Source organism: Lissotriton helveticus, chromosome 3_1, assembly GCF_964261635.1.
Source record: "Lissotriton helveticus chromosome 3_1, aLisHel1.1, whole genome shotgun sequence".
NCBI classification, from domain to species: domain Eukaryota; kingdom Metazoa; phylum Chordata; class Amphibia; order Caudata; family Salamandridae; genus Lissotriton; species Lissotriton helveticus.
The window spans coordinates 1,050,642,917-1,050,658,298 of record NC_136061.1 but is presented as its reverse complement, the minus strand read 5'-3'; the positions used below and the strand labels follow the sequence as shown (position 1 = coordinate 1,050,658,298).

The 15,382-nt window shown below is 53.0% G+C and overlaps 1 protein-coding gene across 1 annotated transcript in view; it reads right to left on the bottom strand.

Annotated features, from left to right (window-relative positions):
- Positions 1 to 14,115, bottom strand: part of LRP2 (LDL receptor related protein 2) — a 342,167-nt gene extending 328,052 nt beyond the window's left edge. The window contains exon 1 of the mRNA XM_078681616.1: positions 13,995 to 14,115. Coding sequence (XP_078537742.1) covers positions 13,995 to 14,094 — 100 coding nt within the window. The 5' untranslated portion in view covers positions 14,095 to 14,115. The remainder of the gene's footprint in view (positions 1 to 13,994) is intronic.
- Positions 14,116 to 15,382: the final 1,267 nt, after the last annotated feature.

Here is a 15,382-nt window from a genome sequence, read left to right as displayed (position 1 = left end):
AACAGTAAATCTATCCTTCCCTATATGCACTTACCTTTCGATATTTCGTCTCTCGATAGTTTGTCTGATACTCATCAGATAGAACCACAGAGACTGCAAGTGACTCCGTGAACGAAAAGCACTCAAAGTAGCAAGTCTTCAGATAGAACCATAGTGACCGCAAGTGACTCCTTGAACCTAAACCACTCAAAGTAGCAAGTCTTGGAAAAGAAGCATAGTGAGCGCAAGTGACTCTGTGAACCAAAACCACTCAAAGTAGCAAGTCTTGGAATAAAACCATAGTGGCCGCAGTGACTCTGTGAACCAAAACGACTCAAAGTAGCAAGTATTCTAATAGAACCATAGTGACCGCAAGTGATTCGGTGAATCAAAAGCACTCAAAGTAGCAAGTCTTGGAATAGAACCATAGTGGCCGCAAGTGACTCCTTGAACCTAAACCACTCAAAGTAGCAAGTCTTGGAAAAGAAGCATAGTGAGCGCAAGTGACTCTGTGAACCAAAAGCACTCAAAGTAGCAAGTCTTCATAGAACCATAGTGACCACAAGTGCCTCCGTGAACCAGAAACACTCAAAGTAGCAAGTCTTCAACTAGAACCATAGTGACCGCAGGTGACTCCATGAACCAAAAGCACTCAAAGTACCAAGTCTTGGAATAGAACCATAGTGAGCGCAAGTGACTCTGTGAACCAAAACCACTCAAAGTAGCAAGTCTTGGAATAAAACCATAGTGGCCGCAGTGACGCTGTGAACCAAAACGACTCAAAGTAGCAAGTATTCTAATAGAACCATAGTGACCGCAAGTGATTCTGTGAATCAAAAGCACTCAAAGTAGCAAGTCTTCATAGAACCATACTGACCACAAGTGCCTCCGTGAACCAGAAACACTCAAAGTAGCAAGTCTTCAACTAGAACCATAGTGACCGCAGGTGACTCCATGAACCAAAAGCACTCAAAGTACCAAGTCTTGGAATAGAACCATAGTGAGCGCAAGTGACTCTGTGAACCAAAACCACTCAAAGTAGCAAGTCTTGGAATAAAACCATAGTGGCCGCAGTGACGCTGTGAACCAAAACGACTCAAAGTAGCAAGTATTCTAATAGAACCATAGTGACCGCAAGTGATTCTGTGAACCAAAACCACTCAAAGTAGCAAGTCTTGGAATAAAACCATAGTGGCCGCAGTGACGCTGTGAACCAAAACGACTCAAAGTAGCAAGTATTCTAATAGAACCATAGTGACCGCAAGTGATTCTGTGAATCAAAAGCACTCAAAGTAGCAAGTCTTCATAGAACCATACTGACCACAAGTGCCTCCGTGAACCAGAAACACTCAAAGTAGCAAGTCTTCAACTAGAACCATAGTGACCGCAGGTGACTCCATAAACCAAAAGCACTCAAAGTACCAAGTCTTGGAATAGAACCATAGTGAGCGCTAGTGACTCTGTGAACCAAAACCACTCAAAGTAGCAAGTCTTGGAATAAAACCATAGTGGCCGCAGTGACGCTGTGAACCAAAACGACTCAAAGTAGCAAGTATTCTAATAGAACCATAGTGACCGCAAGTGATTCTGTGAATCAAAAGCACTCAAAGTAGCAAGTCTTCATAGAACCATACTGACCACAAGTGCCTCCGTGAACCAGAAACACTCAAAGTAGCAAGTCTTCAACTAGAACCATAGTGACCGCAGGTGACTCCATGAACCAAAAGCACTCAAAGTACCAAGTCTTGGAATAGAACCATAGTGACCGCAAGTGACTCCTTGAACCAAAACCACTCAAAGTAGCAAGTCTTGGAATAGAACCATAGTGACCGCAAGTGACTCTGTGAATCAAAACCACTCAAAGTAGCAAGTCTTGGAATAGAACCATAGTGGCCGCAAGTGACTCTGTGAATCAAAACCACTCAAAGAAGCAAGTCTTGGAATAGAACCATAGTGGCCGCATGTTAGACGGGGACCCTGAGGGTCGGCCGGATACTGAGGGAGAGATCCCCGAGGGGGACCGTCTCCGGTGATCGTACAGACAAGTTACCTCCCTCCCCACAAACAGGCACCACACCAAGTCGAGTTCAATGCTTTATATAAGGTTCTTAAGGCAAGGATATCAGCGATACAGGATATCTCGGACCCGGGGGTCCTCTCACTTCTAGTCTCTGTAGGGAAAGGGGGTAGCGGGACAGTCTTGGTACCGGATCGGTACAGGTAGTGGTAAGGGGCGAGCTCACAATCCTCGAGCTGGAGGGTCTGTGGATCGGGCCGCGGCAGCGCCAGCAGGCCAAGATGGTAGTCTCACAAGGCAGAGGGCCGCGGCAGCGCCAGCAGGCCAAGTCGAAGGTTTCACGAGGCAGAGGGCCGCGGCAGCGCCAGCAGGCCAAGATGGTAGTCTCACAAGGCAGAGGGCCGCGGCAGCGCCAGCAGGCCAAGTCGATGGTTTCACGAGGCAGAGGGCCGCGGCAGCGCCAGCAGGCCAAGATGGTTTCACTAGGCAGAGGGCCGCGGCAGCGCCAGCAGGCCAAGACAATGGTTTCACGAGGCAGAGGGCCGCGGCAGCGCCAGCAGGCCAAGATGGGTTCACGAGGCAGAGGGCCGCGGCAGCGCCAGCAGGCCAGTCACGGATGAGTTCTTCTCGGGTCTCTCGACTCCAGGATACAACTGCCTTCCTGGTCTGGCACTGCCCCAGTTATAGGTCTGGTCCCCTTTGATGTCCGGACCCTCGCGCCTGGGGGCCGGGAGGTCCGGGATGAGGGAGTCCAGACACCCAGCAGGGGGGTGGAGCCAGCGCCCAGGGCGGCCGGGGGTGATCGACACCTGGCGGAGGGGAGCCGTTGACGATTCCTTCTCCCATTGATTTGCCAAGTGGTCACTCTGCCTCCTGGGGGGAGGTTGGTGCCCCGATGTCGGGGCCGGCCGGGCCCAGGGTTAGGGTCGAGTTGAGGCCACGCGGCCTCGTGCTGCAGTGCCCCAAGATGGCGGCCGGTTCGATGTCGTGGTGTGGATGGTGACCCGGGCCAGCTGGGTCCGGGGCTGGTGTCTTGTAGTGGAGGGATTGCAGGGTACTTCGGGTGGTCGTTTAGGGACTCTGGCTGGGGATGCAGGGAGAGCCAGGGTCCAGGTCCTACTGCGGGGAGGGGGGGCAGCCCGACCATGCGGCCTGTCCAACATGCGTCCCCCCCAGCTGAAGGCGGGGAGAGTCAGCCATCTTCCTGGGGACTCTCCTCGCTGAGGCGGAAAAAGCGTGACAGGCCGTCGGCGTTGGCGTGGTCCTGGCCTGGACGATGTTCCACCGTGAAGTCCATCCCCTGCAGGGAGATGGACCAGCGCAACAGCTTCGGGTTTTCCCCCCGCATTTGCATCAGCCATTGCAGGGGTCGGTGGTCTGTTTGCACCCGGAAGTGGGTGCCGAAGAGGTATGGCCGGAGCTTCTTGAGTGCCCAGACTACGGCGAAGGCCTCTCTCTCAATGGTGCTCCAGCGCTGTTCTCGGGGCAAGAGGCGTCTGCTGATGAAGACCACCGGATGGTCGACCCCTTCGGCGTTGAGTTGGGAGAGGACGGCCCCCACACCATGATCGGAGGCGTCCGTCTGCACAATGAATTCCCGGCTGTAGTCGGGAGCCTGGAGCACGGGGGCCGTGCACATGGCGGTCTTTAGTTTCTCGAAGGCCGATTGGCAGTCCAGGGTCCAGTTGACGGTTTTGGGGCCCTTTTTGGAGGTGAGCTCTGTGAGGGGCCCCACGATGCTGCCATAGTCCTTCACGAACCGCCGGTAGTATCCGGTGAGCCCCAGGAAGGCCCGGACCTCCGTTTGGGTCGTAGGGGGTTGCCAGGCCTGGATGGCAGCAATCTTGAGTTGGAGAGGAGCCACTAGCCCGCTTCCCACTTGGTGTCCCAGGTAGGTCACGGACCCTTGGCCAACCTGGCACTTGCTGGCCTTGATGGTGAGCCCGGCTTGCTGGAGGGCGTGTAGAACCTCCCGCAGGTGGCGGAGGTGGTCGGTCCACTGGTGGCTGTACACAGCAATGTCGTCCAGGTAGGCGGCGCTGAAGTCTTCCAGGCCCGCCAGTACCTGGTTTACCAGCCGTTGGAACGTGGCCGGGGCGTTTTTCATGCCGAAGGGCATGACTTTAAAGTGGTAGTGCCCGTCTGGGGTAGAGAAGGCGGATCGTTCTTGGGCCCGAGGGGTGAGGCCGATCTGCCAGTAGCCCGCTGTTAGGTCGAAGATGCTCAGGTAGCGGGCGGCCCCCATCCGGTCAATTAGCTCGTCGGCCCGGGGGATGGGATGAGCGTCGGTCCTGGTAACTGCATTCAGCCCCCGATAGTCCACGCAGAACCGGAGCTCAGGGGCAACGCCCGGGGCGGCCGCCTTGGGAACCAGGACGACTGGGCTTGCCCAGGGGCTGTCTGAGGGTTCGATCACTCCCAGGGTCAGCATTTTGGACACCTCGGTCTGGATGCAGGCTCGTACCCGGTCTGGTACGCGGTATGCCCGGTGTCGGATAGGAGGGCTGTCCCCGGTGTCCACATCGTGGAGGCACCAGGGGGTGACTCCGGGGGTGAGGGAGAACAGGGAGGCGAACCGCCTCAGGAGCGTTTGGCAGTCTTGGCGTTGTTCCGGGGACAGGGCCTCGGAGAGCTGGACCCCTTCCACTGAGCCATCCTGCTCGAAGGCCCTCAGTAAGTCCGGAAGGGGTTCGGAGTCTTCTTCTGTCCCATTATCGGTAGCCATCAGGAGGCTGAGCTCGGATCGCACAAAATGGGGTTTTAGCCTGTTGGCATGGAGGACCCGTAGGGGGTTCCGGGCAGTCTCCATGTCGATTAAATAGGTGACGGGCCCTTTGCGTTCGATTACCTTGAAGGGCCCGGACCATCGGTCTTGGAGTGCACAGGGTTCAACCGGGGACATCACCCAGACCTGTTGTCCCGGTTCGAACTCAATGGAGGACGCGTGCTGATCGTACCACCTCTTCATGTCCTCCTGACTGGCCTCGAGATTGGCTTTGGCGGTGTCTCGGAACTGCCGGGTCTGGTTGCGGAGAGCCAGGAGGTACCTGTAGATGTCCGGGGGAGTTTTCTAGGGAGGCTGCTCCCAACCTTCCTTGACTAGGCTGAGGGGGCCCCGGACGGGGTGCCCGTACAGGAGTTCAAATGGGCTGAAGCCGAGGGACTTCTGCGGGACCTCCCGATAGGCAAACAGGAGGCAGGGAAGTAGCACGTCCCACTGGCGTCGAAGGGGTTCTTCTAGGCCCATAATCATCCCCTTGAGGGTGCGGTTGAACCTCTCGACCAGTCCGTTTCCTTGCGGGTGATAGGGGGTCGTGAATTTGTAGGTGACCCCGCATTGTTGCCAAAGAGACTTCATATATCTGGAGATAAAGTTCGTGCCCCTGTCACTGACGACCTCCCGGGGGAACCCCACCCGGGAGAAGATCCCCATCAGGGCCCGGCCCACCACGGGGGCCGTCACCGTCCGAAGAGGGATGGCCTCGGGATAGCGAGTGGCGTGGTCTACGAGGACCAGGATGAACCGGTGTCCTTGGGCTGTTCGAGGGTCGAGGGGCCCCACAATGTCTATTCCCACTCGTTCAAACGGGGTGGTGACGACAGGAAAGGGTTGCAATGGTGCTTTGATTTTTCGGCCACTTTTTCCACTGGCCTGGCAGGTGGGGCAGGCCTTGCAGTGGTTGGTGACATCCTTTCGCATGTGGGGCCAGAAAAAATGGGTCACCAGGCGGTCGTAGGTTTTATCCTGCCCCAGGTGTCCGGCAAGGGGGACATCGTGGGCTAAGTTCAGGAGGAAGTCTCGGAAGCGAAGGGGCACCACCAGCACCCGACTGGCCCCTAGTTCCGCCACTTTCTGCTCGCTGTAGAGCAGGTCTTGGTCCCAGTAGATCCAGTGGGCCCCCGAGGTATCCCCGGTGCTCTGGGCCAGGGCTTGCTGCCGGAGTCCTTCGAGAGAGGGACAGGTTTTCTGTTCGGCCCGGAATTGTTCCTGCGTGGGGCCTCCCTCCTGCCGCCATTGTGCCAGGTCAGGGACGTCCCGAAGCTGGTCGGATCCTTCTTCGGTTTGGGTCAATGGACTGGCTCCTGGGGCGGCCTCCTCTGGGATGAGCGCGGGAGGAGGTTCTGGCCACTCGGGCTCTTCTGGGCTGGGGACCGCGCGGGCGGTCATGGACCGGGTCGTGACGCAGACCCATTCGGGGAGGCCAAGCATCCCCAGGTGCTCCCTCCGTTCGACAGCTGCCCATGGAGAGCTTTCAAGGTCGTTTCCTAGGAGGCAGTCCACGGGGGCATCATCGCGGACAGTTACTTTTAACATCCCTGTTACTCCTCCCCACTCGAAGGGGACGCAGGCCATGTGGCATAGGCTTTCGGAGTTGTCGGCTGATCGGACAGGGCAAAGAATGTTCGGCAAGATTTGGTCGGGAGTGACGAGGTGGCGTCGGACCGCCGTTACACTGGCCCCGGTGTCGCGGAGGGCTTCCGCCCGGCGGCCATTAATGTTGACCCATTGACCGTACTTCTGGGTGTTGGCGGGAAGGGGGGCCCGCGGAATCATGTCTCTCTCCCCTAAGCAGACCAGTGCCATGGCGGCGGGCGCCCATTCAGAGGGATCGGTCTCGTACTCTTCTTGGTCTTCCGGGATTAGTTCTTCCCCTAGGGCCGCCGCTGCAACTTGGCGGGGGGTAGTGTTCGGATTCTTTGGGCAGTTGGGATCACTGGCGTAGTGGCCGGGTCGCTGGCACCTGTGGCACGTAATGTTGGCCCGGAAACCGGCCCGGACGGCAGGGCTTCCTCGGCCAACCGGGGTCGAGGGGTTTCTGGGGGGTGACGAGGGGCCGGGGTCTCTCCCCCGACCCTGACTCCCTCCTCCCCCTCGGGGGCGATACGGTCTGGATAATTCGCTGGGTGCGTTCCGGCCAACTCGGGTGCTTTCCCACCGGTCGGCTTCGACGGCGAGTTGTCGAGGGTCGGTTAGCTTACTGTCCAGGAGGTGTTGCCGGAGCTCCACGAAGCAGTTGTTCGACAGGTGTTCCCATACGATAAGGTCAAAGAGTTGTTCGTAGGTGGTTACTTTGTTGCCCTTGATCCACCCCTCGAAGGCTCGGCTAAAAAAGTTCACGTACTCCACCCAAGTTGTACCCGGAATCCGTTTGCAGTCACGGAACCGTTGGCGGTACATCTCAGGTGTGAGCCCGTATCGAGTGAGGAGGGCGGCCTTCATGTGGTTGTAGGAGGTCATCAGCTGGTCCGGGAGTTGCAGCAGGGCGTCCCGCCCTTCGTTGACAAACCTCCCCCATAATCCGGCTCCCCAATCGCTTCGGGGAATCCGGTGGGAGGTCATTGCCACCTCATAGGCTTTAAACCACTGCTGTATATCATCGTTCTTGTGGTATTCCCGGATGACATCTTTGGGGATGTGAACCTTGGGTTCGGTCGAGGCAGACGGGGTCGGTCGTTCGGGGAGCCCGAGGTCTTTATTCTGTTTCTGGATCTCCAGTGCTTTGAGATCGCGCTCATGTTCGTACTCTAGTTTCTTTTCCTCTAGCTCTCTCTGTCTTTGCTTGTCTTCTCGCTCTTCCTTGAGCCGTAAGTGTTCCAGGGTTATTTTTTGTTCGGCCAGCTTGAGTTCTCCATCCAAGCAAAGTCGGGCTAGTTCTAATTCGTGGAGTCTGGTTTTTTCTCTTTCTCGGATCTCTTCCAGGGAGAGACCCGCTCTTTCTTTAGTTGGTGCGGGGCTCGTTTCGGTCGTTTGTGTTCGGGGTACGGCCGTACCCGTTTCCGCCCAGGCTTCTAGGGCTCGTTTGAAGTCTTCCTTCGTACTCAGACCCGTGGTTGGGAGACCAAGTTCCATGCAATATTGCTTCAGTTCTCGGTGGTTGTAGTCTTCCAATTTTTCCATCTGGAATTTCTCCGTTGTTCCGCTCTCTGTTGTCATGGTGGTCGTGTGTCGTGGGTCGGGTGACTTTCTGTACGATTATGCGTAGGTTCGGATCCCACCGCTGCCACCAATGTTAGACGGGGACCCTGAGGGTCGGCCGGATACTGAGGGAGAGATCCCCGAGGGGGACCGTCTCCGGTGATCGTACAGACAAGTTACCTCCCTCCCCACAAACAGGCACCACACCAAGTCGAGTTCAATGCTTTATATAAGGTTCTTAAGGCAAGGATATCAGCGATACAGGATATCTCGGACCCGGGGGTCCTCTCACTTCTAGTCTCTGTAGGGAAAGGGGGTAGCGGGACAGTCTTGGTACCGGATCGGTACAGGTAGTGGTAAGGGGCGAGCTCACAATCCTCGAGCTGGAGGGTCTGTGGATCGGGCCGCGGCAGCGCCAGCAGGCCAAGATGGTAGTCTCACAAGGCAGAGGGCCGCGGCAGCGCCAGCAGGCCAAGTCGATGGTTTCACGAGGCAGAGGGCCGCGGCAGCGCCAGCAGGCCAAGATGGTAGTCTCACAAGGCAGAGGGCCGCGGCAGCGCCAGCAGGCCAAGTCGATGGTTTCACGAGGCAGAGGGCCGCGGCAGCGCCAGCAGGCCAAGATGGTTTCACTAGGCAGAGGGCCGCGGCAGCGCCAGCAGGCCAAGACGATGGTTTCACGAGGCAGAGGGCCGCGGCAGCGCCAGCAGGCCAAGATGGGTTCACGAGGCAGAGGGCCGCGGCAGCGCCAGCAGGCCAGTCACGGATGAGTTCTTCTCGGGTCTCTCGACTCCAGGATACAACTGCCTTCCTGGTCTGGCACTGCCCCAGTTATAGGTCTGGTCCCCTTTGATGTCCGGACCCTCGCGCCTGGGGGCCGGGAGGTCCGGGATGAGGGAGTCCAGACACCCAGCAGGGGGGTGGAGCCAGCGCCCAGGGCGGCCGGGGGTGATCGACACCTGGCGGAGGGGAGCCGTTGACGATTCCTTCTCCCATTGATTTGCCAAGTGGTCACTCTGCCTCCTGGGGGGAGGTTGGTGCCCCGATGTCGGGGCCGGCCGGGCCCAGGGTTAGGGTCGAGTTGAGGCCACGCGGCCTCGTGCTGCAGTGCCCCAAGATGGCGGCCGGTTCGATGTCGTGGTGTGGATGGTGACCCGGGCCAGCTGGGTCCGGGGCTGGTGTCTTGTAGTGGAGGGATTGCAGGGTACTTCGGGTGGTCGTTTAGGGACTCTGGCTGGGGATGCAGGGAGAGCCAGGGTCCAGGTCCTACTGCGGGGAGGGGGGGCAGCCCGACCATGCGGCCTGTCCAACACCGCAAGTGACTCTGTGAATCAAAACCACTCAAAGTAGCAAGTCTTGGACTAGAACCATAGTGGCCACAGTGACTCTGTGAACCAAAACCACTCAAAGTAGCAAGTATTCTAATAGAACCATAGTGACCGCAAGTGATTCTGTGAACCAAAAGCACTCAAAGTAGCAAGTATTCTAATAGAACCATAGTGACCACAAGTGCCTCCGTGAACTAAAACCACTCAAAATAGCAAGTCATCAAATAGAACCATAGTGACCGCAAGTACCTCCGTGAACCAGAACCACTCAAAGTAGCAAGTCTTCAACTAGAACCATAGTGACCGCAGGTGACTCCATGAACCAAAAGCACTCAAAGTACCAAGTCTTGGAAGAGAACCATAGTGGCGACAAGTGACTCCGAGAAACAAAACCACTCAAAGTAGCAAAGAAACAATAGGGAAGATTTACTAAGACCTTTGCCGCTTCAAAGTCAAGCACAGTGACACAATTGATGGAAAAGTCTTGTATCGGTATTTACCAGTGCAAAATTACCAGGCTGTGCATCAGAACTTAACTGCTCCCAGGGGCAGCCCCAAAGTCATAGAAATATATTTATTTCTCCAATCAATGCACACATTGTACAGCACTGTACAGCACACATTGAAGATGAGAAATGAGTTACGATTTGTATAGGCATAGGATTGTGTACTAGATTGGTATATTTCAAGTATACAACCTATGCTAGACATCACACACTCACCTATACACCGTGGTGGAAAGTCACGTGTGTTTGGCACGAGGCAGCCTATTTGTCCGCGAGCACAGACACAGAGACCAGAAGCTCAATTTTTAGTAAATTAGTAATGTGCTGATCTCTCCCCATGCACAACTCAGTGCAGAAACGGAGGCTGCTGCGCTACGCTATTCTATATTTTAGTAAATCTGCCCCAATGTACTAGGCTGTAGAAAAAACACTTAAATAAAATGTACATGGCAATAGAGATGCAATAACAGAGCGGTTCAAGATCTCCCTTAAAACTGAAACCACTTGAAATCCACCTGAAGCACAACATAAACTGTGCCTGCTCTTTCAATGCTGGAATGAAATGAAGGGATCCATTTAAGTCTTAAACAACGAAGGCCCTGAATATTTACCATTCGGTTTGGAAGGAATGCCAAGACTTGGCGTACCCGGCCCAATGAGAAGGCGTCAACCAGATATGAGGAGCCATCTACTGTACAAGGATTGAAGAAGTACAGGCAAAATGACATGTTACCATCTGGGCTTCCACCTTAACCTGGGCATTTGTTGCAATCTGGTACCCTCGTGTGGTCTCCAGGGGTGGGCCTTAAGGCAGGTGGGCACAGCCACCTTAATGTAGCATCAGCTCCATAGGAAACTCCAAGTCTTTCTGAGCAGGAAGTACAGGGATGTCCATTCAGCAGATATAAAGGGTCAGGCAGGTCAGGCATGCGTGTTGAACAGCACTGTTCAGATTCATGTTCAGATGGATGCATTGATAAAACATTGTTCACTTACAAGTGTACTTTTAGAATAGAGGATGCAAAAGTAAATGCTTCAGAATGAGTGCAAAATTCTCACACTTTCTAGGTACTATACCATACCAAGAGCTACCTGAACAGTCCGACTTTTCCTCAAGCCACCTGCAGAATTTGGAAACTTCACCCCCCAGTCTCTGTCCCTTACTCGGGAGAGGGATATCTCCCTTTCAGAGTATTTTGCCTCAATCTCAAATAATTCTTTACACTCGGCGCATCATATGCCACTGTTCAACTCCAACACCCATGTGAACATAAACTATCTTGAAAGTTCGCAAGAACACTAAACACCTATTTGTGGCTTAAAATCCCTTAACAAAAGTATGTTAAACAAACGCCACGAGGGAAATTATTGACCACATCCTCATAAATGAACACACGTCTCATGTTGAAGATGTTACTAAGTGCCAGCACAATATTTGCATAATTAAATATTATTAACAGTCAGTGCAGTTAGCTTGGGCAAGGTTTGCACACATTCACTATAGATAATCAACAGCAGTACTGGGTCAGGGCAGGCCAGTAACATGAAGAAATATAAGCTATACTGAAAGTAGTAGAACATGTAAACATTTAGGGGCCTATTCACAAAGGTATTCTGGGGTACGTAAATTAGTACGCCTGTAATATTCTTTTATATACTCTTACGTACGTTTTGTGTGAATTGGCCCAAAAGGTCTAAAACGAAGGAAATGTCAATATTCATGGAAGACTCATATACAGTTTGTAAAAACAGCAAGGACTGTGCCCTGTTAATGGTAGGGAGATGGAAGTTTCGGCCAGAGTGACAAAAGTGAGTAAGAGAACAGAAAAGAGTACTCCCGCAGTACTACTACCTAGGATCACAAACTCTTTGGTGTGAAGACCACGTAATCTTGCTACTTTCACTGAAAAGTTTCCAAGGACCGGCCTCTCTGGCTTCACATTTCCTCTCTGCTTTATTATGCATCTATATAGCGCTTACTACCACTAACTAGGCCCTGAAGTGCATTACAGCAGGTAGCACCCAATGTAGAATAAAATACCTGTTGCTGTTTACTTTAAGCTTGTCTCAAGGTGTTGTGTAGTTCTGTGAGACTGCAGGTGGTGTGACCACCGGATGAGCCCTGACTGATAACACAACATATCTGGGGTGGGTTTGTGTATCCGTCTATTGTAGAGTTGCGTGTTTTTTTTTTAGCACCGGAAGTCGCACAGGTTTTATCAGTGTCTTTTTGGGTCTGAAAAGCCTTTTCCCTTCGAGTGACTTTATAGAGTTAAGTGTGTTTCCCGTTTTTCTTTAAAAAGTTGCCTTGTGGCACTTTCCCATAATCCCTTTCTTCACATGACTGATTTAAATCAGGAACAGCTCTTAAAGCGGCCACACCACATTATACTCCACGGAGTACGGGGGTCAGGAAAGCGCAAACCAGAGAGGGAATTGCGATGCAATGGAAGTAATGACACCTTCTATAGCATATTTGTCATAACAATGCAAATATGACGTCATGGCCGTACTGTCACCATTTAAATTAGCTGCATACATATATAACAGGTATATCTATTATACGTTTGATGATGTTATAGATTACCACCAGGCGCTTCTTGGCCTTTTGGCTAAGATCAGGTTTTGTAGCTGGCTGACTAGGCCGGCTATGAGGATGACGGCTAGGATATAAATAAATATATTACCAGGACAGGTGTGATGTTATTGATGCAGGCACGCGTTCATATTGCATGCAATTCCCAAAATGAATCCGCCAAGGACACCAAGCGCTACATTTCCACCTATGCTAAATGAATGTAAATGGTATAGCTGTCAACCGCTAGGCCAGGCAGTGACGAGTTACCCCCGCACCTGCTGTCGAGGTAGGACCCTGTGTATTTGCAGTAACAGCGCCGTGACATGCCGCGTCATGGCACTGCCCTCCTGCACACATCATGTGTTCTTGGCGCTGTGCCCCGGGCTGTTTTTTCGTGTCAAAAACGGGTGTTTTCAGCAGCACTGACTGAATGATTACCTTCCTCGAATCCCTCTAAGGAGCTTACCCTGGGACTTCAGCATAGGAAGGAGATTAGAATTCGAATACGTGTCGACGTAAAAGGGCACACGGGCCGTGCCACCGCGTATGTGGCCCTAGACAGCCATCCTCGCGTCCAGTAAGCCTGCCACAATGGGGGCCTCGTTTTCATTGTATGACAATTAAGTTGTCGAAGGCCCCCGAGGGGGTGGGGGAGGTGTGCCGGCCGCAGCGTCCGTGCGGGTGCGTGGAAGGCTGCACCGGGCCTAGATTAGCCGCCGCACAGCCCTGCACGCCCAGCGCTGGGCGCCAGTCACATGCTGCCCCGTCGCCCCGGCAACGGCAAAGCCCAGGAAAAAAAGTTGCTCTGGGGGAAGTCTGGGTCTGTGCAGCCCCCTGAGAGGCTTTGTGCTCCCGCAGACCACACGTCTGTGTCCAGGGCCAAAGAGTGTCTCTGAGTGCGGTGGCCAAAACTCACACACACGAATCAACTCTTTCCTTCCCAAACCCTATAGCATTCCCAAAAGGCATCCATCTATCTCACTTGTACTGTTGGGAGGTGGGTATCAGAAGCAACATCCATAAGACTGAGAGAAAACCCCAAACAGTAAAACTGCATATACATTAACAAGTAACAATGCCATTACGAACACACATAGTTCTGGATCTGAGTAAGACTACAGCAGCGTTTAAAACAAATGTATGAATGTATGTGTCTTCATAGACGCGGATCATTAAATGTCAAAACAGGAAAAAATGCAACATCTTCATAATCTTATGAAAAACTTTCCTCGTTTTTGTCAGAGCACGCATCGAAGTTATTTTAAAGTGAGATGTGTTCAGAAATTATTGTCACGACCACAAATGCAAAATGTGTACCCTCGCTTGCTAAGGGGTCTAGGCTGCAGCCAGCCTGTCAGCTAAAATAAGCGTTCACTTGGTGACAAAAATGCATTTTCTAAAACAGTGCACTTCATTAGAAAGTAAAGGCTTCTCCTGTCTTTTAACTTTGAAACGGGTGGATTAACGCAAAACCAAAACCATGCAAAATACAATATAGTCCTGGGGGTATCTGAACTCTCTGGGGAAGTTTGGGGGGTGGGGGGTGAGGCAGCTTTCACGAGGACAGGGCGCCCCCAGAGTGCAGGGGTCCCATTGTGGTCGCCTCTGCTCACCCCCGGCTTTCTGTGCACAAACAGGTGGCTGATGCTAGCGGAGAGATGGGACATCTTACCCTGGCCGGCGGTGAGGACCGTGCAGACTCCGAAGAAGACCCCCAGGCAAAGGACAGCCGCGGCAGCCGGTCGGTCCATCCCGGGCAGCAGGGGGGACATCTCTGCCTCGCCACTGGTCCAGCAGGCAGGTGGGAGCGAGCAGCTGATCCGCGAGCGTCTCTCCCGGGATCTGCACTTCCCGGGTCCCACGGGGTGTTTTCTTATCCCGCTACTTGCAATCTGGGAGGCGTGTCCTGGGGCTGAGACATCGCAGTTCTAACACCCTCCCGCCCCCAGACAGGGCATAAAGCTCTTACAGCCGCCCGGCCCCGGAACCGGCATGACGCAATCACAGCCTGCTCTACACACACCCCACCGGACGGACGGACAGACAGACATAGCGAGGCAGTGATTCTGCTGAGGGTGCATTCCATAACTGCTTGCCCCATCTGCCCTAAGTTCGCCCATCTCTTCGACCTCCACAATATAATGACATTATTTTAAAAGTGTTTTCGTTCTGTGCTCCTAAGGCCATAATAATAATTATTACGGTAGCAGGTGGCGCCAAGCATAATTTAAGGCATATCGACCATGTACATAAAACAGCGAGCAGTATAAAAGAATAGGCTCCTTTGAGGGACTTACAATAATATATGCAACTTTTATCTGTTTATACTCATTTTTATCCCATATACTAATGTTTATCCCATTAATAGGAGGAAAAATGCGAAATCTATGTGATTTCCGCCCGAGCCTAGGAGATTGAATTTATGAAATGTAAAACAGTCGCTCATGCGTTGCAATGTAAACACTGCATTGGAGACTGAATGGTATACGAGACAGCCAATAGCACAAGGAAAGAGTACATACCCCCCATGGCTGACTCAAAGCCACACTTTGTACATTTTAAAGAATTGGTAGCAATAGGTCTTGCAGACAGCTGCGCTGTTAAGACAGACTTAAACAATGATGTCCCTGCTAACTGCTTCCATTTTAAGCAATGATGACGTTTTGTAAAGTAGTATAATTATTGTCACAACATTCTCTTCCATATCCACTTCCTTACCAAGTGAAGCAGACAACTCATGGACAGACCTCTGAAGCCCCTCAATTCATCACCTGAAGTTTTCTTTCCCAAGTTGGCTAGGCCTGGGTGTGAATTCCGCTCCGCTCGCAGAATTTGCGGAGTTTTGCCAGCTCCATGCTCCGCGTGGAGCATAGAGTTGCGAAAAACTCTGCGGAGCGTTGCTTTTTCCTTGCTCACGCTCTCCAATGTTAATTTGGCAAGCGCAACGAGTGAGGAAAATCTTACAGCTTGGTTGCTATATATATATGAAGCTACAAATGGCACTAGAACTTGGCCATGGTCGCTGTTCATTCCCTGTATTGGTAAACATCCTTTACAACG